Genomic DNA, 26,518 nt, shown 5'->3' with positions numbered 1-26,518 from the left:
GGAAGAAGTAGGGGGGGGGCCACAAGAGCTTACAGTCTATGAGGGGGGAATAGGGGGGACACAAGAGCTTACAGTCTATGAGGAAGAAGTAGAGGGGACACAAGAGCTTACAGTCCATGAGGAGGAAGTAGGGGGACACAAGAGCTTACAGTCCATGAGGAGGAAGTAGGGGGGACACAAGAGCTTACAGTCCATGAGGAGGAAGTAGGGGGACACAGGAGCTTACAGTCTATGGGGAGGAACTAGGGGGACACAAGAGCTTACAGTCTATGGGGAGGAACTAGGGGGACACAAGAGCTTACAGTCTATGAGGAAGAAGTAGGGGGGGACACAAGAGCTTACAGTCTATGAGGAAGAAGTAGGGGGGGACACAAGAGCTTACAGTCTATGAGGAGGAAGTAGGGGGGGACACAAGAGCTTACAGTCTATGAGGAAGAAGTAGGGGGGGACACAAGAGCTTACAGTCCATGAGGAGGAAGTAGGGGGGACACAAGAGCTTACAGTCCATGAGGAGGAAGTAGGGGGACACAGGAGCTTACAGTCCATGAGGAGGAAGTAGGGGGACACAGGAGCTTACAGTCTATGGGGAGGGAATAGGGGGGGACACAAGAGCTTACAGTCTATGAGGAGGGAATAGGGGGGACACAAGAGCTTACAGTCTATGGGGAGGAAATAGGGGGACACAAGAGCTAACAGTCTATGAGGAGGGAATAGGGGGGACACAAGAGCTTACAGTCTATGAGGAGGGAATAGGGGGGACACAAGAGCTTACAGTCTATGGGGAGGGAATAGGGGGGACACAAGAGCTTACAGTCTATGGGGAGGGAATAGGGGGGACACAAGAGCTTACAGTCTATGGGGAGGGAATAGGGGGGACACAAGAGCTTACAGTCTATGAGGAGGGAATAGGGGGGACACAAGAGCTTACAGTCTATGGGGAGGGAATAGGGGGGGACACAAGAGCTTACAGTCTATGGGGAGGGAATAGGGGGGACACAAGAGCTTACAGTCTATGGGGAGGAAATAGGGGGGGCACAAGAGCTTACAGTCTATGAGGCCGCCATCTGTACACGGTGTGGGGGAGGGGGTCGCTATCGGTATTACGTAGGGGGGGGGTCACCGTCTGTATTATGGGGGGGTGAGGGGGTCGCCATCTGTACAATGGGGGGGGGGGGGTCGCAATCTGTATTACGTAGGGGGGCCGCCATCCGTACACAGAGGAGTTTATGGGGGGCCACTGTAACCAGAGAGGAGCCTCAGCGCCACAAGAGCCCCGGGATGCACGCAGCACTGGGGGGTCTCCAGTAATCAGAGTTGGGGTTGCTTCCTGTTCTGCTCGGGGGCTTCCTGCTGTGGCCTACACACCCTGCAGAAGCCGCGGACTGTGTTCTGTTCAGGGCCGGACTCCTGGTGACATCAGCGGGTCGCATACAACCTGAGCCCGAGGCTATACGGCCTGACTTCACAGCTGCAATCACAGGTACGACCTTCCTCCTCTGGGAACCGGCGGAAGATACGGTTTTAAAACAGCGATCATCACCGAGCACATCCGAGGACAAGACACCGGAACGACGGAGCAAAGCCATTCCCCCGAGCGCCACTACACGCATGCGCACTGACCACGAGACTGGTCAACAATGCCCAGGAGAGCTGTCAATCACACGGATGCCCCGCCCCTAGCATTGCTTTCTCCGCGTCACCCACAGCTCTCCGAAGAAAGCAGCCGAAAATAGCCGACAGCGCTTTGTAATTACACTGCTATTGCACATGCGCAAAGAAATCCACGCCTGCTCGGGCGTCATTCACCAATCGCGCTTGAGAAAGCTCTCTGTGGCCCTTGCAGTGTGGGGAGTGCAACCCCGTGCATAAGCCGCTAGCCTATATAAAGAGGAGCCGTCGCCGCCGAGCTTCAGATGCGTAGTGCACGGCAGCGGGACGGACGCTCTGGGGAATCGCTGCCGCGGGTCTCAGCGACCCGGATTTGTGAAAAGTAGATAAGGTCTCCGTGTTCAGCGGACATCGCAACCATGCACGGTCCTCCTACCGGGGACAGCGCCTGCCCGCTCCGCACCATCAAGCGGGTCCAGTTTGGTGTTCTAGGCCCGGACGAGCTGGTAAGAGGGGGCGGGGCCAGACCCGGAAGTCCTCCATGTTGTGTGTCCCCTGTGTTGTGTGGGGGGGGGGGGTTCCCCTAGCGCAGCTCGTCACACGGGGTCTTACTGCCGACTGATGTGACTTGGCCATGGATCCCATCTCTAGGTCTTGTATAACATGGCCTGGAGGTGTCTGCGGCCGGCGCCGTACACTGAGGGCACACGGCCGTCGCCGTACACTGAGGGCACACGGCCGGCAGGCGGCGGATTTCGTGTTTTTGGCGAACGGTTCATTTAAACAAAACGATTGCAAATAGTTGTGCTGATTGTTGTTGGGGGTTTACTGAGGGGTCCTGAGCCCCGAACTGTTGGCGCCCCAGAAGGGAGACGCGTCCAGCGTGCCGCGGGGAGCCCCGACTCTCCCGCGCGTTGGGGGGGGTGCGTGCCGCGGGGAGCCCCGACTCTCCCGCGCGTTGGGGGGGGTGCGTGCCGCGGGGAGCCCCGACTCTCCCGCGCGTTGGGGGGGGTGCGTGCCGCGGGGAGCCCCGACTCTCCCGCGCGTTGGGGGGGGTGCGTGCCGCGGGGAGCCCCGACTCTCCCGCGCGTTGGGGGGGGTGCGTGCCGCGGGGAGCCCCGACTCTCCCGCGCGTTGGGGGGGGTGCGTGCCGCGGGGAGCCCCGACTCTCCCGCGCGTTGGGGGGGGTGCGTGCCGCGGGGAGCCCCGACTCTCCCGCGCGTTGGGGGGGGTGCGTGCCGCGGGGAGCCCCGACTCTCCCGCGCGTTGGGGGGGGTGCGTGCCGCGGGGAGCCCCGACTCTCCCGCGCGTTGGGGGGGGGTGCGTGCCGCGGGGAGCCCCGACTCTCCCGCGCGTTGGGGGGGGGTGCGTGCCGCGGGGAGCCCCGACTCTCCCGCGCGTTGGGGGGGGTGCGTGCCGCGGGGAGCCCCGACTCTCCCGCGCGTTGGGGGTGCGTGCCGCGGGGAGCCCCGACTCTCCCGCGCGTTGGGGGGGGTGCGTGCCGCGGGGAGCCCCGACTCTCCCGCGCGTTGGGGGGGGTGCGTGCCGCGGGGAGCCCCGACTCTCCCGTGCGTTGGGGGGGGTGCGTGCCGCGGGGAGCCCCGACTCTCCCGCGCGTTGGGGGGGGTGCGTGCCGCGGGGAGCCCCGACTCTCCCGCGCGTTGGGGGGGGTGCGTGCCGCGGGGAGCCCCGACTCTCCCGCGCGTTGGGGGGGGTGCGTGCCGCGGGGAGCCCCGACTCTCCCGCGCGTTGGGGGGGGTGCGTGCCGCGGGGAGCCCCGACTCTCCCGCGCGTTGGGGGGGGTGCGTGCCGCGGGGAGCCCCGACTCTCCCGCGCGTTGGGGGGGGGCGCGTGCCGCGGGGAGCCCCGACTCTCCCGCGCGTTGGGGGGGGCGCGTGCCGCGGGGAGCCCCGACTCTCCCGCGCGTTGGGGGGGGCGCGTGCCGCGGGGAGCCCCGACTCTCCCGCGCGTTGGGGGGGGCGCGTGCCGCGGGGAGCCCCGACTCTCCCGCGCGTTGGGGGGGGCGCGTGCCGCGGGGAGCCCCGACGCTCCCGCGCGTTGGGGGGGGGGCGCGTGCCGCGGGGAGCCCCGACTCTCCCGCGCGTTGGGGGGGGGCGCGTGCCGCGGGGAGCCCCGACTCTCCCGCGCGTTGGGGGGGGGGCGCGTGCCGCGGGGAGCCCCGACTCTCCCGCGCGTTGGGGGGGGGCGCGTGCCGCGGGGAGCCCCGACTCTCCCGCGCGTTGGGGGGGGGCGCGTGCCGCGGGGAGCCCCGACTCTCCCGCGCGTTGGGGGGGGGCGCGTGCCGCGGGGAGCCCCGACTCTCCCGCGCGTTGGGGGGGGGCGCGTGCCGCGGGGAGCCCCGACTCTCCCGCGCGTTGGGGGGGGGGCGCGTGCCGCGGGGAGCCCCGACTCTCCCGCGCGTTGGGGGGGGCGCGTGCCGCGGGGAGCCCCGACTCTCCCGCGCGTTGGGGGGGGCGCGTGCCGCGGGGAGCCCCGACTCTCCCGCGCGTTGGGGGGGGCGCGTGCCGCGGGGAGCCCCGACTCTCCCGCGCGTTGGGGGGGGCGCGTGCCGCGGGGAGCCCCGACTCTCCCGCGCGTTGGGGGGGGCGCGTGCCGCGGGGAGCCCCGACTCTCCCGCGCGTTGGGGGGGGCGCGTGCCGCGGGGAGCCCCGACTCTCCCGCGCGTTGGGGGGGGCGCGTGCCGCGGGGAGCCCCGACTCTCCCGCGCGTTGGGGGGGGCGCGTGCCGCGGGGAGCCCCGGCTCTCTCGCGCGGCGGGGGTGTGGGGGGCCCCGGCTTTTTATCTGCTCCCTTTTATCTCGTCCTGTTATTGCTTAGCTTGATCTTTTTCTTCTAGAAACGGATGTCGGTCACGGAGGGCGGCATTAAGTATCCTGAAACCACGGAGGGCGGTCACCCCAAGTTGGGTGGTCTGATGGATCCTCGTCAGGGTGTTGTTGAGCGCACTGGTCGCTGCCAGACATGTGCCGGTATGTTCCTGGGATTGGAGCGGGAGGGATTAGTGGCTCAGAGACCCCTTAGGCTTCGTGCCCATGGGTATGCACGGTGGTTTTGATCTCCTGCTCCCACAGATTTGCTAAATGAATTATGCCCGGAGTGATGGAGTTCAGCTGATGCCCGTTTGTCGGTCTGTCCTTGCAGGAAACATGACGGAGTGTCCCGGCCACTTTGGTCACATTGAATTGGCTAAGCCGGTCTTCCATGTGGGGTTCCTGGTGAAGACCATGAAGGTTTTGCGCTGTGTCTGTTTCTTCTGCTCCAAGCTCCTGGTGGACGCGGTAGGTCGGGCGCTCGATGATGCCGCTGGCGTCGCTTCCCTCTTTAGCGGTTTCATATTTATATTTTTTTCTCTGTTCAGAACAATCCAAAAATCAAAGACATTTTGGCAAAATCTAAAGGGCAGCCGAAGAAGCGCCTGACCCACGTCTACGAGCTGTGCAAGGGCAAGAACATCTGTGAGGGGGGCGAGGAGATGGACAACAAGTTTGGGATGGACCAGAATGAAGGGGATGAAGACCTTACGAAGGAGAAGGTGAGTGGCGGCTCCAGTGGCATCACTGCTACGTCTACCATGTTGAGAAATGAAGCCAAAAGGCGCGAAGAACGGGCAGCGGCGGTCCAGGGCTGTGGGCTAATTCCCAGTAACACATACGCGTCTGAGGCTTCCAGTAGACCATACTATACGAGCCGTTTACCAAGAGTGAATGAGTAGGAGTCAGAAATTTGGCTGACTGACTCTGCAGCAAGAGGATCTCAATAGAGAGCAGCTGCCAGCCGCCCGGCAGTAACAGGAAGTGACGGCCACTGCCGGTTCTACTCCGACTCTGTGTGACTGTGTTCTCTGCCAGGATTGCTGAAGAGGAGTTCCTAGGGTCAATGTGATGTAAAGCGGGCTTTCCTCAACGGTTAAAGGTGTATTTCAGTAATAAGTGATCACCTATACCCCGGGTATGTGATAACTGCGAGGTCAGACGCCCATCGTTTGTCAGAGGGGTCCTCTGCTACCTGAATGAATCGGTCGCACATGTTTTGTTGCTGCTCCATTGAGAGCGTCTGGGGCTGACCTGAGTACAGCGCTGTACTAGATGTTGGTCCCACAGACCTCTAATGGAGTGGCAGCAGGTGTGCATGACCACTGATCCATTCAGAGACCATTTCTGATGATTGGTGGGGTCCTGTGGTTGGAACCCCACTGACACCTAGCAGTTAAGGTATCACCCATCCATGGAATAGTTATTACCGCAATACCCCTCTAATCCATTGTGCAGCAGTGCTTACGGCTGGACACGCACGAGAAGCCAAACTGTCCTGGCCGTGTGGTGGCTCGCCTGTTGCAGTTATTGTGGTCTTGTTTCAGGGTCATGGCGGCTGTGGCCGTTACCAGCCTAGGATCAGACGCTCAGGCCTGGAGCTCTATGCGGAGTGGAAGCATGTGAACGAGGACTCTCAGGAAAAGAAGATTCTGCTGAGTCCTGAGCGGGTTCATGAGATCTTCAAGCGCATTACAGATGAGGAGTGCTTCATACTTGGAATGGAGCCGCGATACGCCCGCCCGGAATGGTTAATCGTTACCGTTCTGCCGGTTCCTCCACTAGCTGTTCGGCCTGCGGTTGTCATGCAAGGGTCAGCCAGGAACCAGGTGCGTAGAGTTGTGGTGCAGCAATACGGAGGTTGCGCCAAGCTTGTTTTTACATAATTCCCCTTTCCGCAGGACGATCTGACGCACAAACTGGCTGATATTGTTAAAATTAACAACCAGCTACGGCGGAATGAACAGAATGGAGCGGCGGCCCACGTCATCGCTGAAGATGTGAAGCTGCTGCAGTTCCATGTGGCCACAATGGTGGACAACGAGCTGCCTGGCCTCCCTAGGGTATGTGATGGAACACGATGGGTGGCTGCAGTGAGGGCACTCCCCTCGTTATCGCTGGTCACGGTGCCGGACCAAGCCGTGTTACGCTGACTTGTGGATCCTCTGGTTTGCTCCTTTTAGGCCATGCAAAAGTCTGGACGCCCTCTGAAGTCCTTGAAGCAGCGCTTGAAGGGGAAGGAAGGAAGAGTCCGAGGAAATTTGATGGGGAAACGTGTGGACTTCTCTGCTCGAACAGTTATCACCCCCGATCCAAACCTTTCCATTGACCAAGTTGGAGTCCCAAGGTCAATTGCTGCAAATATGACATTTCCAGAGATCGTTACGCCCTTCAACATTGACAGGTGAGGCTCCCTTTAATGTAGGATGTCTTTTCCTTACAGACAGATCGCCCTGGGGGATTACTGGCAGTCAACTCTTTATGTTAAACGCAGATTGAGATTTCATGATCTACATTTAAAATATCCTAGTTGGCTTTTTTTCTTGCGGAGATCGCGGATTGTCCCCCCCCTTTCCCGTGCGAATGTACTGCGCTGAGAAATCCGCAACCTCCCCTCCCTTTTCCCTAATTGATTTTAACCTCCAAATCCACAATGAATTCACAAATGTATTTTCGGATGCACTATGGATGGCACGCTCCCATAGAGATAAATGGAGCATGCTGCGATTACCTGTGCGTGGCATCTGCAGGTGTTAATGAAGTGCGGGCGCCCAATGCTTCCCTATGGACGGCTTGACTTGTGGATCTCGCGCGTGATTTTCGCAAATCAAATCTGCATGTGGGCATTGAGCCTAATAGTGTGACACTTCCTGATCTGTAGATAACCTCACGGAGGATTGCACTGAAAGGTGACGCCTAGATGTATAGCTATCACAGAATCCACCATTCGCTATAAGTAATGTCACGGCTCACCACCTCCCCCTCCATGCACAGGTCCTGGCATCGTAAGTCACAGCTCGCCTCCTCCCTGCACATTTCCTAAGTCATTGGATTAGCTGCTGGCTCATGAAGCTGCTGTAAAGTACATCTATGATTAACTGCAGCTCAGACAAGATGGCCGCCCCTACCCCGCAGTCATGTACAGGCAATAGAATAAAGCGGAAAGTAGAAAATGTTTCACCGTCTGGCTTTAGAAGCACTAGATTCCCTTTTTCCATTCAGCCTATCTAAAGCTGCGAGGCACAAAGCCTTTACCACGTCTCTCCTCTTGAAATCCTTCAGGCTGCAGGAACTGGTGAGACGAGGGAACAGTCAATATCCTGGAGCCAAATACATCATTCGAGTTAATGGGGATCGCATTGATCTGAGATTCCATCCTAAACCCAGTGACCTGCACTTACAGATTGGTTATAAGGTGAGATCTGAAGGTGATTGCTCCCATCCAGCTTTAAAGGGGTTGTCTCACTGCTAGCTGTCTCGTAGGAAGTAGACAGCTCCATACATTGCCCAGTGACCCGGGTTGGTACTGCAAGCTAAGACCCATTCATGTCAATAAGACTCGGAGGCGCTGTGCAATGTGCGAAACTCCTTCAATGGCTTACTGTATCTTGTCGTTGCCAGGTGGAGAGACATATGTGTGATGGAGATATAGTCATCTTTAACAGACAGCCAACGCTGCACAAAATGTCTATGATGGGGCACAGAGTTCGCATTCTGCCGTGGTCCACCTTCCGACTGAACCTCAGGTGAGTCGCTCTTTCCGGACTAGTTCCACTTTATGCCACTTTAGTTTGGGAACTTATGGGTCCTCTTATTTCCAGTGTCACCACGCCTTACAATGCCGACTTTGATGGGGATGAGATGAATCTGCATCTTCCGCAGTCTCTGGAGACTCGAGCAGAGATTCAGGAGCTTGCCATGGTTCCTCGTATGATCGTCACTCCGCAGTCCAACAGACCTGTTATGGGCATTGTGCAGGACACTCTGACTGCGGTGCGCAAATTCACAAAGAGGGATGTTTTCTTGGAGCGGGTGAGCAGACGACCCTGAGCGGCTGTAGTCGACGGCCAGAGTTATGTTTGTTTTGAGTTAATGTGTTAGTGCTGTTCTAGTTCCACCTTCTAGGGGTTGGCCAGTGATTCGTGTCACACTTGTTCTAGTTTTACGTGAGGCTAGTCTTGGACTTTGTCGTTGGCTGATGGGACCCCTTAAGCCGTATAATACACTTCATTTTCATCTTTTAGGGGGAAGTCATGAATTTGCTCATGTTTCTCTCCACGTGGGATGGAAAAGTTCCTCAGCCAGCCATCTTGAAGCCTCGTCCTCTCTGGACTGGCAAGCAGATTTTTTCTTTGATCGTTCCAGGGCACATTAATTGTATCCGAACTCACAGTACTCATCCAGATGATGAAGACAGCGGGCCTTATAAACACATCTCCCCAGGAGACACGAAGGTACGCATGGAGGGCTCTTCTAATCCCACAAGCTCCGCCCTTCTCATGACTTGTGGTGGCATCTTCTTGATATTGGGTTCTTGTGTTCATCTTCAGGTCATTGTAGAGAATGGAGAGTTGATTATGGGGATCTTGTGTAAGAAGTCGCTGGGGACGTCGGCTGGATCATTGGTGCACATTTCATATCTTGAAATGGGTCATGATATCACCCGTCTGTTCTACTCGAACATCCAGACAGTCATCAATAACTGGCTCCTCATTGAGGGTATGTGTTGTGGGACGTAATGTCAGCTGGTGCGGCACATTGAGGGGACAACCGCGCCTTTTCTGATGATGGGATGTTTCTTCTCACAGGCCACACTATTGGAATTGGAGACTCTATTGCTGATGCCAAGACTTACCAGGATATTCAGAACACCATCAAGAAAGCCAAGCAGGATGTGATAGAGGTGAGGCCGGGGGGCGTTTATCTCTTAGAGGCCTGAGCGCCCTTTCTAATCTGAACTCTCAGTAACCTCCTTCTGTACAGGTAATTGAAAAAGCCCATAACAATGAATTGGAGCCCACGCCTGGAAACACCTTGCGCCAGACATTCGAGAACCAGGTGAACAGAATCCTCAATGATGCCAGAGATAAAACTGGCTCCTCTGCTCAAAAATCCTTGTCTGAATATAACAACTTTAAGTCCATGGTGGTGTCGGGAGCCAAAGGGTCAAAGATCAACATCTCGCAGGTAAGCTCCTCTTAGGGTATTTGATTGGGGCGGGTGTAGTACTGTGTATGGAATGACTTGAAGCCCTTTTCTTGTAGGTTATTGCTGTTGTCGGGCAACAAAACGTTGAAGGTAAACGCATCCCTTTTGGTTTCAAACATCGGACGCTCCCTCACTTCATCAAGGATGATTATGGCCCAGAAAGCAGAGGCTTTGTGGAGAACTCCTACCTTGCCGGCCTCACCCCCACAGAGTTCTTCTTCCACGCTATGGGAGGCAGAGAAGGTCTAATTGATACTGCTGTGAAGACTGCTGAGACTGGTGAGACTCCTCTGCTTGTGCTTCTGGGCTATACGCCATGTCTAGTAGAAGGTTCCTTATTTCTTGTGGGGGGGGGCTTGTTGGTCTTGAGGGGGCAAAAATTCCCAGCCTTTCCATTCCACAAGCTTCACAGCCTTATTGCTGAGGAAGAACCAATGGACTTAAGCATTTCGATAGTAATGGGCCCATGAGCTAGTGCTAGTTGTGTCCATTTTGCGTTATTGCTGTCTGGATGGTGCTGGCTTCACTTCTCTATCTGTCCACACTGCCCTTATATCACATGGAGTGATGGTTGTCAGGGCCCTCCGCACATGAAGCGTGGGCTCAGACATTGATGGATCTTCCACGTCTGGCATAATTCTTAGCGTTCTGTTCGTTAAATCATTTAAACTTCACCTGATTGTCTCCATTCTTCCACCTAACAGGTTACATCCAGAGACGTTTGATCAAGTCTATGGAGTCTGTAATGGTGAAGTACGATGCCACCGTGCGTAATTCCATAAATCAGGTGGTGCAGTTGAGGTACGGCGAGGACGGCCTGGCTGGAGAGGGGGTGGAGTTCCAGAATCTGGCCACTCTGAAGCCATCCAACAAAGCCTTTGAGAAGAAGTGAGTATCTGCTTATATGACGCTGCTGTGTCTGTAGATTACAGCGCCGCTCACGGCCGCCATCTTTGTTAGGTTTAAATTTGACTACACCAACGAGCGAGCGCTGAGAAGAACTCTGCAGGAGGATGTTGTGAAGGATATTCTCAGTAATGCACATATTCAAAACGAGCTTGAGAAGGAGTTTGAGAAGATGAGAGAAGACCGGGAGGTCCTGAGAGTCATCTTTCCCACTGGTGACAGTAAGGTAATTGACTTAGAAGGGCCTCGACCACTCGCCGTCCTGCAGCTTCAGTACTGAGTGTTGCTGTGTTTGCGCTTTAGGTTGTTCTACCTTGTAATCTTCTCAGGATGATTTGGAATGCGCAGAAGATATTCCACATTAACACTCGCATGCCCTCAGACCTGCATCCCATTAAAGTAGTTGATGGTAAGAATTGTAGGCGCTTGTACAGTATACTTTGGATGCAATGAGTGACTGGGAGGAATGTGTGCATTCACGTACGCTCAGCCCCATCTTGGTAAAACTTTGTCCTTCCAATAAGGTGTGAAGGATCTGAGTAAGAAGCTGGTCATTGTGAACGGGGATGACCCTCTGAGCCGTCAAGCACAGGAAAATGCCACGCTCTTGTTTAACATCCACCTACGCTCAACGCTGTGCAGCCGGCGGATGGTGGAGGAATTTCGTCTGAGCTCTGAGGCGTTTGACTGGCTGCTAGGAGAAATCGAGTCTAAATTCAACCAGGCTATCGTAAGGCTCTCACCTGTGCTCTGGGTTCTGCTACTGGATTAATTGTTCTTGAGTGTAAACTACTCTTGTGTTTCCAGGCTCATCCGGGCGAGATGGTCGGAGCGCTGGCTGCTCAGTCTCTGGGGGAGCCAGCCACTCAGATGACTCTGAACACTTTCCACTATGCCGGTGTCTCAGCTAAAAACGTCACTCTGGGAGTCCCTCGTCTTAAGGAGTTGATAAATATTTCCAAGAAACCAAAAACTCCTTCTCTGACCGTATTCCTGCTGGGTCAATCTGCTCGAGATGCTGAAAGGGCAAAGGTCAGACTTGAGAGATCTTAATGAGCGTTGTGGCCGGCTTTTTAATACTGCAAGTGTAACTATTTATGCGCGGTTTGTTTCCTTCCTTTTCAGGATATCTTGTGCCGCTTGGAACACACAACCTTGCGTAAAGTTACAGCCAATACAGCTATTTACTATGATCCAAACCCACAAAATACAGTGGTGGCAGAAGACCAGGAATGGGTGAATGTCTACTATGAGATGCCGGACTTTGATGTGACCAGAATCTCCCCGTGGCTGCTTCGTGTGGAACTCGACCGGAAACACATGACTGATCGGAAGCTGACCATGGAGCAGATAGCAGAGAAGATCAATGCCGGTGAGTTGTGGAAGAGAATGGACTGTCGCTAACCAGTCTGTCTCCAGCCTGCGATCCTAACTTGGCGTGTACTTTGTTCTAGGCTTTGGCGATGATCTCAATTGTATATTTAATGATGATAATGCTGAGAAGCTGGTGCTGAGAATTCGTATCATGAACAGTGAGGAGAATAAGATGCAAGAGGTGAGCAGAAGCAGCTGAAGTGGTGTGAATGTCTACAGTCCCCTTACTCTTATTAGTGGGGTTGTATGGGCTTATAACCATGGTGCTACACCTGTCCGTGGGGTTGTCTGGTATTGCAGTCCCTTTTCATTAAACTAAATAGTCGTGCTGCAATACCCCACACGACCTGTGTACAGATGTGGCGCTGGCCTTGGAAGGAAATCCTTCTTTAATCATGTCAGATCAATTTTAATCTTATTACTTTGCCTCAGGAAGAAGAGGTGGTTGACAAAATGGATGATGATGTTTTCCTACGGTGCATTGAATCTAATATGCTGACAGACATGACCCTGCAGGGAATTGAGCAGATCAGCAAGGTAGGTGACCTCAGTATTAAGTGCTCAAAGTAGTTATGGGAATAAATCCTATTCCAGAAGATTTCACTGGTCTGCTCCAAATTGGTTATAATGAGAAGCTTCATGCATGAAGAGATGTATTTGAACTGACTGTTATCCGTCAGCCCCCAATACTCTTCTGATGTATTCAAAGGAAACACAATACAGATATAGTTGAACATAAAACACCAATTCCGTGCAGGCCTCGCCCCCCCAACATCATAACTACTCATGATTGGCCTAGTATGTAATGATGCTAATGATTAACATATGTTAACGCCCCAGGTGTATGTCGCTATGTGAAGCTATTTCCTATGAAGGTGGCTATATGAATATATGTCTGCCTAGGCTGATATAAGAAACACATATTACTACAACATAGTCAATAGAATACTGTCTGCACAGAAAGGTAACATAGTATGTAATGCTGAAAACGGCACCACGCATGGGTGTTCAGCCTTTTGCCCCCTCCCCTCAATTTTGATTCAGTGAAAGGCAAAAAATCCCAGTGAGATAGAAGCCAATTTTCCCCATTTTAAGGGGAAAAAATTCCTCACCGACTCCAATCAGGCAACCGTATTACCCAACTGTCTGGGGCGATGGGGCGTATGCCAACAGATAGGGCTCCGAGTGCCCCTGGCACCTGTGCAATAGCTTCACCACCATTGCTTTAGGGTTATTTTTACCGGTCTCCGTGTTTGCTGCCTTTTTCCAGAGCTTATTTTCCTTAGTTTTGCCTGGTTATTAACATGGGGCTTCATATGGAACAGGTATATGGTCGCTCGTTGTAGAGGGCCCTTCTGAACTTGACCGTTGTGTTTCTTGGCCAGGTCTACATGCATTTACCTCAGACGGACAACAAAAAGAAGATCATTATAACAGAGGATGGAGAATTCAAGGCGCTTCAGGAATGGATTCTGGAGACGGATGGCGTCAGCCTCATGCGAGTTTTGAGCGAAAAAGACGTTGACCCTGTGAGGACGACCTCGAACGACATTGTTGAGATCTTCACTGTAAGTCTGGTGTATTGAGCTTTCTTTGCTTTCCCTGAGTTGCGCCTGAGCTTCACATCTCGCCATTTTTCAGGTTCTGGGGATAGAGGCCGTCAGGAAAGCTCTGGAGCGAGAACTGTACCACGTCATCTCCTTTGATGGGTCTTATGTGAACTATCGCCACTTGGCCCTTCTGTGTGACACAATGACCTGCAGAGGTCACCTGATGGCGATCACTCGCCATGGCGTTAACAGGCAGGACACGGGACCGCTCATGAAATGCTCCTTTGAAGAAACGGTTGGTGCAGATTTACACACTTCATGCATACAGATAACTGTCTCGGCTTTGTCCTTGACGGACTTCTGCTCTTCCCCCTTCAGGTGGACGTCCTCATGGAGGCGGCAGCGCATGGTGAAACTGATCCCATGAAGGGAGTGTCCGAGAACATAATGCTGGGGCAGCTCGCTCCTGCGGGAACCGGCTGCTTTGATCTTCTGTTGGATGCAGAGAAATGTAAATTTGGAATGGAGATTCCCAGCAACCTCCCAGGACTCGGAGCCGCAGGGCGTAAGTTGTGATGCTATCTGCTCTTTATGACTGACTTCTCTTATCCAGATTCTCTTATAATATTTTGGTCTATTTTCTTCAGCGACTGGAATGTTTTTTGGAACTACCCCGAGTCCAATGGGAGGAATGTCTCCTGCTATGACTCCATGGAACCAAGGTGCTACGCCAGCGTATGGAGCCTGGTCCCCAAGTTTAGGTATGTGTGTTACATGGTGTACAAGCTGTACATGTGTGGTGGCCGTTTGGTCAGGCTTGTGATTCTTGATGTGGAGTCCATGTGACTGCAGTAGTTCTAAAGGGTAAAGGTATTGCATAAAGAATTATTTTAAGGCTGCTTTCACATGGGCTAAAAAATTGCACAATTTTTCTCACGATGCGACAGCGCTACAAAATGCCTGTATATGCAGCTCCTGCTTTCTATGGGTTCCTTCACATTGGCGCTGTTTTGTCTGCAGCATGAAATCGTGGTTTTTATGCGATGCGACTTTTTTACATAAAGTCCTAGTCTTTCTTGCAAAGAATTTGCTGCAAAATTGCGCTAGAAAGTAGCATGAGAGGCCGCGATGTGTTTGTGAGAACATGGTGGTATTGCAGGTGCGATATCGCCACGACTTTCTCACGGCAATGTCACCCATGTGAAGAGGCCTTAAAGCAGATTTGTCAAACGCTAAAAGAAACGGTTGCCCATAGAATCCAGTCGCCGCGCAGCTTTCATCTTGTCTTCATAGTTTTATTCAAAATAAAGCTGAGGTTAATTGCTATGAGGATTTTTTTTTCGGGCAGCTTCATAAATCTGCCCCACTTTGTGTTAAAACCATCCAATTCTGAGACTTGCATGTATGGGGCCACCTGGTGCCCGACTGGTGGATACGCACGCTTAAGTCTTTGTCCACTGCTGGGCAGCTGGTGGGAATGGCTCGTAGCCCTGTTTATCAGGAAGGAGTAACCTTCTGAAGTAAGGCAGGAGCATATTGTCCGCTGCAAGCGGGGGAAGGAGACAAACTGGCTAGAGCCTGTCGCCAACAGAATTGGAGATGCAGGGAAGCTAGAGCTATTGGTAGGAACACGACGCCTCAGTACTTCCGTTATCCCCTGAATCGGTTTCAGACAGGTCTACGGGGAATGTGGCAGGCGCACTGACATTTATGGCCTTGTGTTTTCCAGGAAGTGGCATGACCCCTGGAGCTGCTGGCTTCTCTCCCAGCGCAGCCTCTGATGCTAGCGGCTTCAGCCCCGGGTATTCTCCTGCCTGGTCTCCGTCTCCTGGTTCTCCTGGTCCCTCAAGCCCATACATTCCTTCTCCAGGTAAGGGGCGGATGTTGCATGAAGATGATTGCGTAACATTTGCTATTTAAAAGTACACAAGTGTTTTCTAGAGCACTTTCATTGGTAAATCTGCTCCATTGTATCTGAACTATGGTTGGACTTTTTTTTTCTTTAAATCTATTGCTGTCTGAAAAAATGGGTGTGGCCTAAATGCAACATTCTGCATTAAACTGCTAAAATTTGCATAAAGTAAGCCTGATAGGTGTCGTAAATTTAAACAGAAGTGTCTTAAGACACCACATTATCATCCAGCAGAGTCATTGTGATATTTGGTGTATTTTAAGACTTGGGCCACACAAGCTTTAGTAAATACGCTGCATTTGTAACCGCGTCTTGTGGTGAAAAGCGCGGAAATGTGGAAACTAAAACTGACTGTGCTTGAAAAACGTGTTAGAACACTAGTCTGAGAAGCCCCCATTGAAATCAATAAAGGGGTCTTACAGCTGTGTGTGTGGCCTTAAACAGGACTAGTAAATCTGCCTCAATGTGTGAAGACTGACAAATCCTTAAGCCACTAACTGCTCTGTATACACAGGACTTGTGATGGTTTAACTCTTTTCAGTCCAATTTTGGATTCAGGGTTTCCTAGGGGACTTTCTCTTTCTGCCATTATACAATGTCGCCATCTGCTGGCTAGAGCCAGTACTGCGTTATGGGAAATGCTGGAGAGGGGCCCCTGACAACAGAGCGGACAGTAATATACAGTAAGAATACCCTGCCGGACATCTTCTGACATCGGAGCTGTACAGCCTTCAATCAGAATGTCTGAAGACGTCAGGCAGTGGATTGGAAAGGGTTAATACCTTTGTCATTTGGATAGCAGTACGAAGGTTCTACTATAGTTACATTTTAAAGAAACAGGATCAAGTGAAGATTAACACTTGATCCGATTGAACAAGTGGGGGCATGTGTCTCAGTGAGGAAGCAAGAGGAGGACATAATCTTCATGCGACATAAATGTTGATTAAACAAAATGTTTTGGGAGGACATAATGTTCACTTGTTCCAGATCTGACACACTAATTCTCAAACTTTGAGTAAGTGGGAATCCACCTCACCTGTCCTGCCAGATGCAATAACCCCCAAAGCACTTATGGTTTTTTATAATCTCCACTTACTGCAACATGTAAAGGAAAGGCCAGAATTGTATGCCTTGAAACGCTCTGTACGTAGGTGTAGCCTTGGGGATGTGTTGCTGTAGACTGTCCACTGGTGCTTTTGTGCCATCAGAATGAAAGGGTACTATGGGGGAAATGTTTATGTAATTAATGCCTCTATTGTAACTTGTAGAAGTGCCAAGTCAGAGATTTAGTTTTGTTTTTCCCTTCCTACAGGTGGTGCCATGTCTCCAAGTTACTCCCCTACTTCTCCAGCTTATGAACCAAGGAGTCCTGGAGGCTATACCCCACAAAGTCCAAGCTACTCTCCAACCTCACCTTCTTATAGCCCAACCTCCCCTTCGTATTCTCCCACAAGCCCTAATTATAGTCCCACCTCCCCTAGCTACTCGCCGACAAGTCCAAGCTACTCGCCAACAAGTCCGAGCTACTCTCCAACCTCTCCAAGTTATAGCCCAACAAGTCCCAGTTACAGTCCTACATCCCCAAGCTATTCTCCAACATCTCCAAGTTACTCTCCGACTTCTCCAAGCTACTCTCCTACAAGTCCCAGCTACAGTCCAACCTCTCCAAGTTACTCACCCACTTCTCCTAGTTATTCTCCCACAAGTCCAAGCTACTCGCCCACTTCTCCCAGCTACTCTCCTACATCCCCCTCATACAGCCCAACCTCGCCCTCTTATTCACCTACATCCCCCTCATACAGCCCAACATCGCCTTCCTATTCACCTACTTCTCCCAACTATTCACCAAGCTCTCCTAACTATACTCCAACCTCTCCTAGTTACAGTCCCACCTCTCCCAGTTATAGTCCTACCTCTCCAAACTATAGCCCAACCAGCCCAAGTTATTCACCAACCTCTCCTAGTTACTCTCCTTCAAGTCCACGTTACACACCGCAGTCTCCAAACTATACTCCCAGCTCCCCCAGTTACAGCCCCAGTTCACCTAGCTACTCCCCAACAAGCCCCAAATATACACCAACGAGCCCATCATACAGTCCAAGCTCTCCAGAGTACACGCCAACTTCACCAAAGTATTCTCCAACCTCTCCCAAGTACTCGCCAACTTCTCCCAAGTACTCGCCAACATCCCCTACTTATTCTCCAACAACCCCCAAATACTCCCCTACATCTCCTACGTATTCCCCTACTTCCCCAGTATATACTCCGACTTCCCCCAAATACTCTCCTACATCGCCTACATATTCACCAACTTCTCCTAAGTATTCTCCAACTTCACCAACTTACTCGCCAACAAGTCCAAAAGGCTCCACCTATTCTCCTACATCACCAGGATATAGCCCCACATCTCCGACATACAGTCTTACGAGTCCAGCTATCAGCCCAGATGACAGCGATGAAGATAACTGAGCCGTCTCCTGAAGGCTATATGCACATGCACCTAGACCAAGCTCTTTAATGTCCATGATTGGGTGGTTAGAACGTATAACTAAATCATTGTACACTAGCGCTAAGATGTAAGTCCATTGCCTCTATACATCACTGTGGCTTGGTATATGGCTCATGGTCTGAGGCTACTTTGTGTGACCTCAGAAGGCCATGTGGTGTTAGGCTTGTTCTTTTCATAAGATCAGAGTCTTTAGATTATTTTTGTTTTCCGCTCACAAAATGAACTTCTGTCTTGTTGCATTCACCTTATTTATAGAGGAAAAGCTTCAGATCTGTAATTCTTTTATCTCCGATTCTGCACAGACTGTTTTTCGGCAGTCTGAGTCTTTTGCAGAGTTTCTCTGGAAATATGTGAAGTTCTGTACTTCTAAATAAAGGATTTGTTATTTCCTGTCTTCAGTCTCATTGATTTTTGGTATCTTGTCTGCAGGATGAGTGGGGTAACACTGCATGTTCTTGTGCTATTAAGTTGGGTTTCTCTTGGCAACACTAACTGTAAGATCAATGCTCAAATCAAATGAAAGAAGGAAACCTCCCATGAAATGAAACGACACAGTGCAAACGCCTGTAACTGGGGGCTAGCACTGCCAGGGCGGAGACCGCTATAAACATGCCAATGCCTTGGTGGACCACATCAAGCTTATGTTGGCATATGTAGATGCCATTGCTCCTGCACAGCCTGATAACATAACTTGTAGAAATATGTGCTTGTATTTACTTACAAGTCAATTAGCAATTTAGGATTGACGCAGGTTCCCTCCATATGAAAGCACTGACTGGCATGAACGTGCATCTGTTAGATGACTATGGCAAATTCACAAGAGCATGTACGAAAAGTCAAAGATGGGATATAATTTAATGAATCCACATAAAATCCAGCTCTGCCTGCCATAAACTAGGAAATACCCGTATAGTCTCCTCTGCCTGCTGCTCCAGGCCTCCCAGGTTAACCCCTTAACGACTGCCCCATCGGGAAACTACGTCCTCAGTAAGTGGGCTTTAATCCTAGAGGACGTAGTTTTATGCATCCTCTTTGGATTAATGCCCACTTGCCTGAGGATGTGACAGCTCCATGCTGTCGGTGCCCGCAGGTAGCCGATAGCATGGAGCTGTCATCCCAGGATGCGGGCAGTCCCCCCCTGTCATTGCAATCGGCGCTATCCAATTGATAGCGCCGATCGCAAAAAAGTAAAGAAAACCGTGTAAAAAGTTAGATATTCAGCTGCCCTGCTGGATCGGATCCATCAGGGCAGCTGAAAATACTCACCCGCCTTCTCCCCGCTGCTGGCTGAAGATCTGGTCCTCCCGGACCCGCCGCCGGCCTTCTGCGCATGCGCGCCAGACGATGACGTCACGCGCAGAAGCCCGGGAGACCCCGGCAAATTTAAAAACTCCTGGCTCCCGGCTCCTGAAGGTAGCCGGGAACCAGGAGGTGTTACCGAGGACCGCTGTGAGCGGTCCCCGGGCATGCGATCGCTGCTATCCATTGGATAGCGGCGATCGCGAAAAAGTTTTAAAGAAAAGTTTCACCTCCCCTCATGGATCGGATCCATGAGGGGAGGTGAAAATACTCACCTCGGGTCCTCTGCGATGTCCCGGGACCCGAAGTGCCCGTCTGCGCATGCGCGCCCGATGATTGACATCGGGCGCGTGCACAGAGGGGCTCGAGCCCCGGGAAATTTAAAATTCCTCTGCTCTGGGCTGCCATGTGTTCCCTGGAACAGAGGGATGTCACTGGGGACATGATCACTGTCATCCAATGGATGACAGTGATCATGTAAAGTTAAAAAAAAAAAAAAGTGTAAAAAAGTAAAAAAAAAGGCTAAAAAGTAAAAAAAAAAAAGTTTTAAAAAGTTAAAAAAGCTTGCATTTCATCTCCCCCCACAGATCATATCTGTGAAGGAGGATGAAATGACGTACCTAAGGCCCACGGATTTATCCGCGCACCTTACCCCAGCTTCTGCGCACGCCGCCACAATGGCAGGCGCATGCGCAAAAGCTGTGATAATTTAAAATCTCCCTGCTCCTGGCTACAAAACTTAGCCGAGAGCCTGGAGATTTCACGGAGAGCCGCGGTGAGCGGTTCCTACTCACGTGTTCGCCGTTATCCAATGGATAATGGCGATCACGTAAAAGTAAAAAAAAGTGAAGGTTCATCTCCCCTCACCGATGCGCTCGGTGAGATGAGATGAAACTTTTTACCGGAGTCCTCCGTATTTGCACCCCGACGCGATCTTCCTCCGTGAACTTTCCCAGATTCTGCACATGCGACCGCCGGCAAAACAGCGAACACATGCGCAGGAGGCGGGGAGCCCAGGAAAATTAAAACCTCCTTACTCCCAGCGACCAACGGTCGCCGAGAGCCTGGAGCAGTGACGGGTGGCCTCGTTGAGCGGTTGCCGGTCACGTGAAAAAAAGGTAGCGACCTACCTTAGGCTGGTCTCACATGACCAGATAGGAATTACGGATTCCGCATGCGTCTGATCCGCGGTAATACGCAGATCAATCGCATTGGATTACACAATTCCGCTCACATTAGCGGGTTGGAATTGTGTAATCCACTCGCAGAAAAGAGAACGCAGGAGGTTCTACTTTACCGCGGATAGCCGCAACATAGAGCCCTTAGTGCTCCATGGATATACCCGCTGCCCATACGCAACTACGTTGTAAACGGGCTGTGGGTATCCATGTCATCGCTAAGCGACGGTGCGGGAAATGCAAACAAAAAAAAAGTACTGCGCATGACCGCCCGTGGGAGTAGGCAGTTATGCGCAGTCCATTACGCGGCCGTACGCCGGGTCACAGCCGGGCTCACAGATGGGATCCGCTGTGGGCCTCCGCAAGCGGATTCCACCTACGGCTCCGTGAGCCCGGCGTTATTCAGACCGCTACCTGTAATACGTAATTTACAAGAAGCCCCGGGAACGGTCGCCTTCATGCAGTTCCAGGAGCAGCTTGTTGAGCGCCTTCTGTGTGAGACCGCCGCACCTCATCAAGCTTACGGAGACTCATGGAACCCCACTTTTTACACCCCATACCCGCCACTGAGGTCATATTTTTTAAGGTGTCAATTTATTCCGTACAAGTGGGCAATGGGGCCTGTAATTTATTCCGTTGTACCCTGCAATCCAACGGGTGTTCCCTCCATTCTGGGCATAGCCATGTGTCCTGTAAGTAGATTAGGGCCACAATGGGTATGTTTTTGAACTCGGGACAAACGGGAGTATCCATTTTGGGGTGACCGTCTTCATTCCTATGTACACTGTACAAAAAACAGTTTTTAAATTGACAAAATTGCCAAAAAAATGAAAATCGTAATTTTTTCCTTCTGCTTTGCTTAGATTTATTCAAATACTGCGGGGTCAAAATACGCAGTACACCCCTAGATAAACACGCTAAGAGGTCTAGTTTTTAAAGTGGGGTCATTTGTGGGGGTTCTTTATCGTTTTGGACGCTCAATGGCTCTATAAGTGGGCAATGGGGCCTGGAATTTATTCCGTTGTACCCTGAAATCCAACGGGTGCTCCTTCTATTATAGGCCTAGCCATGTGTCCTTTTAAGTAGATTAGGGCCACAAGGGGTATGGTTCTGAACACGGGACAAACCAGGGTATCCATTTTGGGGTGAAAGTCTTCATCCCTGTGTGTGCTGTACAAAAAAAACAGTTTTTAAATTGATACAACTGCCAAAAAAATGAAAATTGTAATTTTTTTCCTACTGCTTTGCTTAGATTTATTCCAAAATTGTAGTGTAAAAATACACAGTACACCGCTAGATAAATTCGTTAGGGGGTCTAGTTTTCAAAATGGGGTCATTTGTTGGGGTTCTCTGTCGCTTTGGCCGCTCAAGGGCTCTACAAGTGGGCAATGGGGCCTAAATCACCTTCATGCTAAATTTCTGTTCTGAAAGCCACCGACTACTCCTTTCATTTTGGGCCCCGTTGTGCATCCAGACAGAAGATTAGGGCCACAATGGGTATGTCTCTGAACACGGGAGAAACAGGGGTATCCATTATGGAGTGCAAGGCTTCATTCATGTGTGTGCTGTACAAAAAAAAGCTGTTTTTAAAATGACAGAATTGACAAAATAACGAAAATCACAATTTTTTCCTTTTGCTTTGCGTGAATTCATTCAAAAACTGTGGTGTCAAAATGGGCAGTACACCCCTAGATAAATTCGTTAAGGGGTCTAGTTTTCAAAATGGGGTCATTTGTGGGGGTTCTCTTTGGTTTTGGCCGCTCAAGAGCTCTACAAAGGTGCAATGGGGCCTAAAACGCCTTCAAGCAAAATTTATGTTCTGAAAGACACTGACTACTCCTTTCATTTTGGGTCCCGTTGTGCATCCAGACATAAGATTAGGGCCACAATGGCTATATTTCTGAACACGGGAGAAACGGGGATCCATTTTGGGGTGTAAATACTCATTTTCATGGGCACTATAGGAAAAAAATATGTCTTTAAAATGACATATTTGCAAAAATATGAAATTTTTTCTCTAAATTTAATTAATTCCTGAAAAAAAACTGTGGGGTCAAAATACTCATGACACCCTCAGTGGATACATTAAGGGGTGTAGTTTTTAAAATGGGGTCATTTGGGGGGGGGGGGGGTGTATTTATTATTCTGACACTAATGAGCCTTTGCAAACTTGGGACAGAGGGACAAAACAAGTGCGGAAAGTGTTCCTCCAACCGGGAAAACCCCTTAAAATCCTGCTTGACAAAGGACCCTGCTCTGGCTGCTGGGTGCTGTACCGTCTCTCCTCCCCCTGGGGAACAATTAGAGACACCTCAGGACCTTCTGCAGACCTACTGTGGACAAACCCTGTAAGATTTGGTGCGGCCTGCTGAAGCCACAGGATCTGTGGGTTGGATTGCCGGGTGCTTGCGCCTGGTGAAAAGCCCAGCTACACCTCTCTTGCTGTCCAGGCTGCGAGGGGGACTGACCCAGGACTCCTGGAGGCGCCGCAGCTGTGCACAGCTCCCTCTGCTCCACTCCTGCAGAGACTGCTGGGTGAGTGACCAGCTGCCACGACAGAGACTTTGCTGACTGCTCCTGACCTGCAAACCCCTGCACTTCAGCGCCGGCTCTTCCCTACTTGCCTGCACAGCCTTGCTGACACCACTGCACAGTCTGCCAGACATCATCTTGGGAAACAGGGAGCACCAGCTCTTCACTCCACCGCCCACGGATACTGGAAGAGGAGAGAAGAAATCCACAGGAGGCAACCAGAAAAGTGTCTTAATAAACACTATAATCCCACAACAAATGAAGCCACCTGGCTGCCCCCCCCCCCCCCCCCCATATCTGCCCACCTGCAGCCCCCCTTATTTATCCACCTAAGCTGGAGCTTGGGGTCCAGGAGAGACACTCCGGAGCAGAGGGAGAAGCCAAATACAGCTGCTGTCTGTGTGCAGGACTGCTACTGTACTCTGCTGCCACCTTGTGGATTTTTGCTGAAACAGTCTAAACAATATCCCTGCAGCAGAGTTCTGATCTTGAAACTAGAATTTGGGGAGTGAGTTGCTGCTAGCGTGACGAAATCACGATGATGCACACTCTGCTGGGAAGGGGGGCTTAGAGATGAAGTAGCAGTGGAAGTCTTGAGAGAACTCCTCTGTGGCTCAAAATATCTCTGCCTAAGTGACATCCCTGCTTCTGAATATGTTTCTTTATACTTCAAATACACCCTCTGCCTACAGTGAAGGAAATAAGTATTTGATTCCTTGCTGATTTTGTAAGTTTGCCCACTGTCAAAGACATGAACAGCCTATAATTTTTAGGGTAGGTTAATTTTAACAGTGAGAGATAGAATCCCTCCCTCCCCCCTCCTCATTTTGGACAGAGAAATAAGTATTTGGTCCCCTACCAACCATTAAGAGTTCATTTCAGCCGACAAAACCAAGCCTGGAGAAAGGCGCTGCTGAACTTTCTCTACTTCTTTCCAGGAAGGAATAATGATTGGGCATTCCCACCAAATGTGCAAATAAGAGCCTGTATCAGTATTACATCTCCTGTAATATCATGTGGGGCTAATTTATAGGCGAACAGCCATTGTGGAGTTTTGTACCATCTCACTAAAAGTTTATCATGACTCTCCTGTAGTAGAATGCAGGGAGAGAAGCCAAGGCTGTTTTCATGATTATTTGAATATCCTCTGAGGAGAGTGAGATGTTTAATTCTTTTTTCCAGGAGAAGAGAAAAGAGCTGGAGATATGAAATGCCTCCGTAGGTTTGCTATTTTCCTTGGCCCTGGAGTTCTCTCCCCTAATATCCTTTCAAAAGGGGTTTTGGGTCTGGTTGACTTAAAAGTTCCCAGGCATGCCCCCAATGAGTTAATTACGTGAGACTTCTGTAGGAAAGAGAACGTATGATGGGGAAGTAGAGATGAGCGAGCACCAAAATGCTCGGGTGCTCGTTACTCTGGACGAACTTTTCGCGATGCTCGAGGGTTCGTTTCGAATAACGAACCCCATTGAAGTCAATGGGCGACCCGAGCATTTTTGTATTTCGCCGATGCTCGCTAAGGTTTTCATGTGTGAAAATCTGGGCAATTCAAGAAAGTGATGGGAACGACACAGCAACGGATGGGGCAGGCGAGGGGCTACATGTTGGGCTGCATCTCAAGTTCACAGGTCCCACTATTAAGCCACAATAGCGGCAAGAGTGGGTGCCCCCCCCCTCCCAACAACTTTTACTTCTGAAAAGCCCTCATTAGCATGGCATACCTTAGCTAAGCACCACACTACCTCCAACAAAGCACAATCACTGCCTGCATGACACTCCGCTGCCACTTCTCCTGGGTTACATGCTGCCCAAACCCCCCCCCCCCACGACCCAGTGTCCACAGCGCACACCAAACTGTCCCTGCCCAGCCTTCAGCTGCCCTCATGCCACGCCACCCTCATGTCTATTTATAAGTGCGTCTGCCACAGGAAAAGCAGGCACACACTGCAGAGGGTTGGCATGGCTAGGCAGCGACCCCCCCCCCCATAAAAGGGGCGGGCCGATAGTCCACAATGCTGTACAGAAGCAATGAGAAATCCAATCCTGTGCCACCTCCATCTGGAGCTGCACACGTGGGCATAGCAATGGGGAACCTATGTGCCACACACTATTCATTCTGTCAAGGTGTCTCTGCATGCCCCAGTCAGACCGCGGTTTTTTAAAAATAGTCACAGGCAGGTACAACTCCGCAATGGGAATTCCGTGTGCACCTACAGCATGGGTGGCTCCCTGGAACCCACCGGCGGTACATAAAAATATCCCATTGCATTGCCCAACACAGCTGAGGTAGTAATGTCGTGCTTAATGTAGGTGGGCTTCGGCCCACACTGCATTCCCCAGTCAGACTGGGGTTCTTTAGAAGTGGAAACAGATGCATTTACAACTCCCTGTGGACCCACAGCATGGGTGGGTGCCAGGAAGCCACCGGCGGTACATGAAAGTATCCCATTGCAGTGCCCTACTCAGCAGAGCTAACGTCAGATACAATACAGGTGGGCTTCGGCCCACACTGCATGCCCCAGTCAGACTGGTAATATGTACCTTAACAGTAACCTCATTGGTGGCAATGTGGTGGTGACTGCGGACCTAGTAGCGCGGTTTTATGTAGTTGGTTTTCGGAATGCGGCCATGATTAAGTGGGCCGTGGCGGGGGGATGGTGGTGGTGCTCTCTTGTTGTGTCGTTAAAGGTGAAATTCTTGGACTGCCACCAGACGGACCAATGCAAAGGTATTTGCCAAGAATGTTTTCATTGTTGGAGGAGGAGGGGGATGTTTTGGAGGCACTATGTGTCCTCTACACGTGTCCGTTGTTATATGCACCTTAACAGTAACAGCGTTGGTGGGAAATGGCCTCGCCGCCATCATGTCTTTGTGAAGCCTCTGTTTCCACACCCCAGTGACATACCATTAGCAGCGGTATAGGCAGAGCCCAGAATTATTAACATTTCAGCGGTAGCATTAGGGACAGGCCCCACTAACATATCACTAGCAGCAGTATAGGGGGAGCGCAGTCTTAGTTCCATTTCAGTAATAGTAGCACTCAAGACAGGCCCCAGTAACAATTCTGAAGCAGCAGTATAGGAGGAGCGCAGTCTTAGTTCCATTTCAGTAATAGTAGCACTCAAGACAAGCCCCAGTAACAATTCCCATTGCAGCAGTTTAGGGAGATAACAGTCTCTTTCACATTTCAGTAGCTGCAGTATAGACAAGGCCCCAGTTACATTTATGTAGCAGAAGTGTAGGCCAACCCCACACACCTTTCTGTACGATGAGTGCAGGCGAAGAACATAGAAATTACTATGATTACACTGTAGGTGAGGGCCCAAAAAAATTGGTGTAGCAACAGTACTAATGTACCTCAGAAAAAATTGGCCATGCCCAACCAAGATGGCAGGTGAAACCCATTAATCGCTTTGGTTAATGTGGCTTAAGTGGTAACTAGGCCTGGAGGCAGCCCAGTTTAACGAAAAATTGGTTCAAGTTTAAGTTTCATCGCTTTTAAGAGCATTGAAACGTATAAAAATTGTTTGGAAAAATTATATGAGTGAGCCTTGTGGCCCTAAGAAAAATTGCCCGTTCGGCGTGATTACGTGAGGTTTCAGGAGGAGGAGCAGG

General features: G+C 51.4%; 1 protein-coding gene across 1 annotated transcript; it reads left to right on the top strand.

The window, feature by feature from the left end:
• Positions 1-1,905: 1,905 nt before the first annotated feature.
• Positions 1,906-18,291, top strand: POLR2A (RNA polymerase II subunit A). The gene is made up of 29 exons (XM_066593956.1): positions 1,906-2,114; positions 4,465-4,597; positions 4,770-4,906; positions 4,987-5,160; positions 5,986-6,267; positions 6,340-6,501; positions 6,622-6,842; positions 7,721-7,853; positions 8,060-8,184; positions 8,260-8,470; positions 8,683-8,892; positions 8,989-9,157; positions 9,247-9,341; positions 9,422-9,625; positions 9,703-9,925; positions 10,351-10,534; positions 10,607-10,778; positions 10,856-10,961; positions 11,077-11,282; positions 11,360-11,584; positions 11,678-11,924; positions 12,007-12,107; positions 12,359-12,463; positions 13,312-13,494; positions 13,568-13,771; positions 13,855-14,041; positions 14,124-14,237; positions 15,206-15,346; positions 16,701-18,291. Exons 1-29 carry the CDS (start codon positions 2,028-2,030, stop codon positions 17,855-17,857), a joined length of 5,898 nt encoding a protein of 1,965 aa, XP_066450053.1. The 5' UTR covers positions 1,906-2,027; the 3' UTR covers positions 17,858-18,291.
• Positions 18,292-26,518: the final 8,227 nt, after the last annotated feature.

The sequence above is a fragment of the Eleutherodactylus coqui genome, chromosome 2 (genome assembly GCF_035609145.1).
Source record: "Eleutherodactylus coqui strain aEleCoq1 chromosome 2, aEleCoq1.hap1, whole genome shotgun sequence".
Taxonomy (NCBI): Eukaryota; Metazoa; Chordata; class Amphibia; order Anura; family Eleutherodactylidae; genus Eleutherodactylus; species Eleutherodactylus coqui.
Note: the sequence above shows the minus strand (reverse complement) of the source record. Positions and strands in the feature narration are given on the sequence as shown.